Here is a 2,656-nt window from a genome sequence, read left to right on the forward strand (position 1 = left end):
TTAGCCACCAATGAATACTGGTTTCTGTTTTTGTAATTTTATAAAAGTCAGAGCACACATATTTGCTCTTTAGGGATTGATTTATTTGACTCAGCATAATGTACACTAGGTTCAACTATGTTCCAAGATAATTTAGGAGTTCATCTTTCTTTATGGCTGCATAGAATTCCATCATGTATGAACCACATTTTGTTTATCCATTCACTGTTTATCCATGGGCACTCCCCACCCCCCCTTTTTTTTCTTTCAAGGGACATTGCTAGAAAATTGATGTCACCACAATAGGGAAGCACTTGGTAATGTAGTATCAAAGCATATTATTCCTGATATTTGTTGTACTTCAAGATTTGTTGTAGTCATCCATTTTACCTTTTTTGATGGAATGTTTAAAGTTGTTTCTAAATTTCCAAATCAGGAAAAATTGATAATTTCCTACGTTCTGTGTAATTTGCAGTAAGTATTTTCTGGTCCAAAAATGCACAAGCTGCTTTTTTGTTGTTGTGGTTTAATTAACTATAAAATAACTAACAATTTTTCAGCATTTACTATGGGTAGGACACTGTTGTATCCACTAGAGTTATATCGTTAATCTATGAGATAAAACATCACTTCATTTGCAAATAGAGAAAACTGAAGCACTGAGAGGTCAAGCAACTTGCCTAGGGACATCCAGGTAATGTGGCTCTAACATCTGTGCTAATCCATCAAATAATCTATAGACAAATGGTTTAGTATTTCTTGAAACTCTTGACCTACCTGACATAATGGACAAATGCAACAAGTAGGCATCCCAAGTAGAGGGAGAAGAAGATCAGGAAACTGAGAAGAATGGATTTCACATAAACGGATTCTGAGGGAAGATAAACAACTTTGGTTAGGTTGGCCTTAGGAGAGAAGACAACAGTCAATGTCCATGTTTGGGATAAACAGCTACAAATGCCCTGCCTCCATCATGCCTATTCGTAAGTCCTAAGAAATTTCCATTAAGAATAACAAAGTCACTTGAGGTCACCTAGGCATTATCCACAATGACTATCTTTGTCAGTGAGGCCTTTCCAGTGGAAGCCAGGAAAGACTACCAGTACCCAACTTCGTAATGAGTGTCCTTCATTAAGCAGAATACTCTGGTTTCCAATTCTAGCTCTGTTATAAACACATTAGAGTTTTCTCAGGCAGAATCTGGAAGGATGTCCCGCTTGCTTTCTCTGCAAGGATGACATTAGCATTCAATCACATGATAGACTTCCTGATAGGATTTTCTCAACTTCTTTCTAGAGCCAACACTGACCTTTAATGGAAGGAACAATGGTCACTTTAAGGTCCTTTGTTCGTTGTAGATTCCAAGTCTGGTTCTCGTGTTCTGGTTAAAAAAAAAAAAAGAACAGGGTATCATGGATCAGATACTGGGTTCTACAGCTGTTAAGGAGCTCTGGTAGTGTAGTGGTTCTGAGTTGGGCTGCTAACCTCAAGTCAGCAGTTCTAATCTGCCAGCTGTTTGGTGGGAGAAAGAGGAGGCTTTCTGCTCCGATAAAGATTTATAGCCTCGGAAACTCTTTAGAGGATCACTATGAGTTAAAACCAATTCCATAGTGCACTACCACCACCACCACACCTGTTATATTTTTCACAAAATAAATGACTAGAATTAACTCTGGCTGTCAGAAGTGGGTTATGCAAAAATCAAGGCAAGCACTGGATTGCTTGTACTTACTGATCTGTAGTGAATAATTTCACATTTTTCCACAACAGCAAAATTCTGCTTCTAGGTCTGGCTGGCATCTGTTTCTCTCCCAACCCTACAGCACCTTCCTACAGAATCAAAGTCTCTTTTCAAATTAATAATCCTTAACAGGAACAGAGCACCTAGAAAGCAAGGTTAGTGTGAGCTTACTTGTATTTACTAGTCTGTAGTGAAGATTTTCACATATTTTTCACCACAAGTAAGCTTGTTGGCTTATTGGGTAACCCATCCCTGGTTGTGTAACTCTATTTTAGCAAGAACTGGAGGAAAACTTAACCCCTAAACCTTCAAACCATCTAATACCCCTTTCAGTTAAAATTTATCATTTAATCTTTGCGTGGCTGCATTTTGGCAGCACTAACTGATATAAATGGAGTGTGTTATCTGTTCTCTGATGAAGGATTGTGGACTCTTCCCCCGATATTCATATGACACAAATGCTACAGACAGCTGGGAGAAAAATGCTTTCAACAGTAGAAAGGTACCATGTCTTCAAGACTGCATTTTTTTCTAGTTAGTGAGTTTTGTTGTTTGTTTTCCTCAAATAATCATCCAACAAGTTTTGACCCTGATAAAACTCTTGTTCTTTGCTCTCGAATCAATTCCAGCATATAGCAACAATATGGGATGGAATAGAACTGCCCCAAAGGATAGTCAAGGGAAACAAAATGTTGTATCTTTTTCCCCAAAAGTGAATGTGGGGTTTGAACTGCTTTTGGTTAGCAGGCAAGTGCTTATTTATTGGGCTACTAAACCAAACAAACCAAATCCACTTCCATAGAACTGATTTCAACTCATAGTGACCCTGTAAAGGCTTTCTGAGGCTATAAATCTTTCTGCGAGCAGAAAGTCTTATCTCTCTCTCTCTCTCTTTTAAAATGTTTTATTGTGAATTATGTGACAGTTTACGTGGGA

The 2,656-nt window shown here is 38.0% G+C and overlaps 1 protein-coding gene across 1 annotated transcript in view; it reads right to left on the bottom strand.

The window, feature by feature from the left end:
• SIDT1 (SID1 transmembrane family, member 1) overlaps positions 1-2,656 on the bottom strand; it is a 229,363-nt gene that overhangs the window by 92,791 nt on the left and 133,916 nt on the right. The window contains exons 8-9 of the mRNA XM_006864177.1: positions 1,289-1,360; positions 757-850 (exon numbers count right to left, since the gene is read on the bottom strand). Coding sequence (XP_006864239.1) covers positions 757-850; positions 1,289-1,360 — 166 coding nt within the window. The remainder of the gene's footprint in view (positions 1-756; positions 851-1,288; positions 1,361-2,656) is intronic.

This window comes from Chrysochloris asiatica, unplaced genomic scaffold, assembly GCF_000296735.1.
Source record: "Chrysochloris asiatica unplaced genomic scaffold, ChrAsi1.0 scaffold00061, whole genome shotgun sequence".
Lineage (NCBI taxonomy): Eukaryota > Metazoa > Chordata > Mammalia > Afrosoricida > Chrysochloridae > Chrysochloris > Chrysochloris asiatica.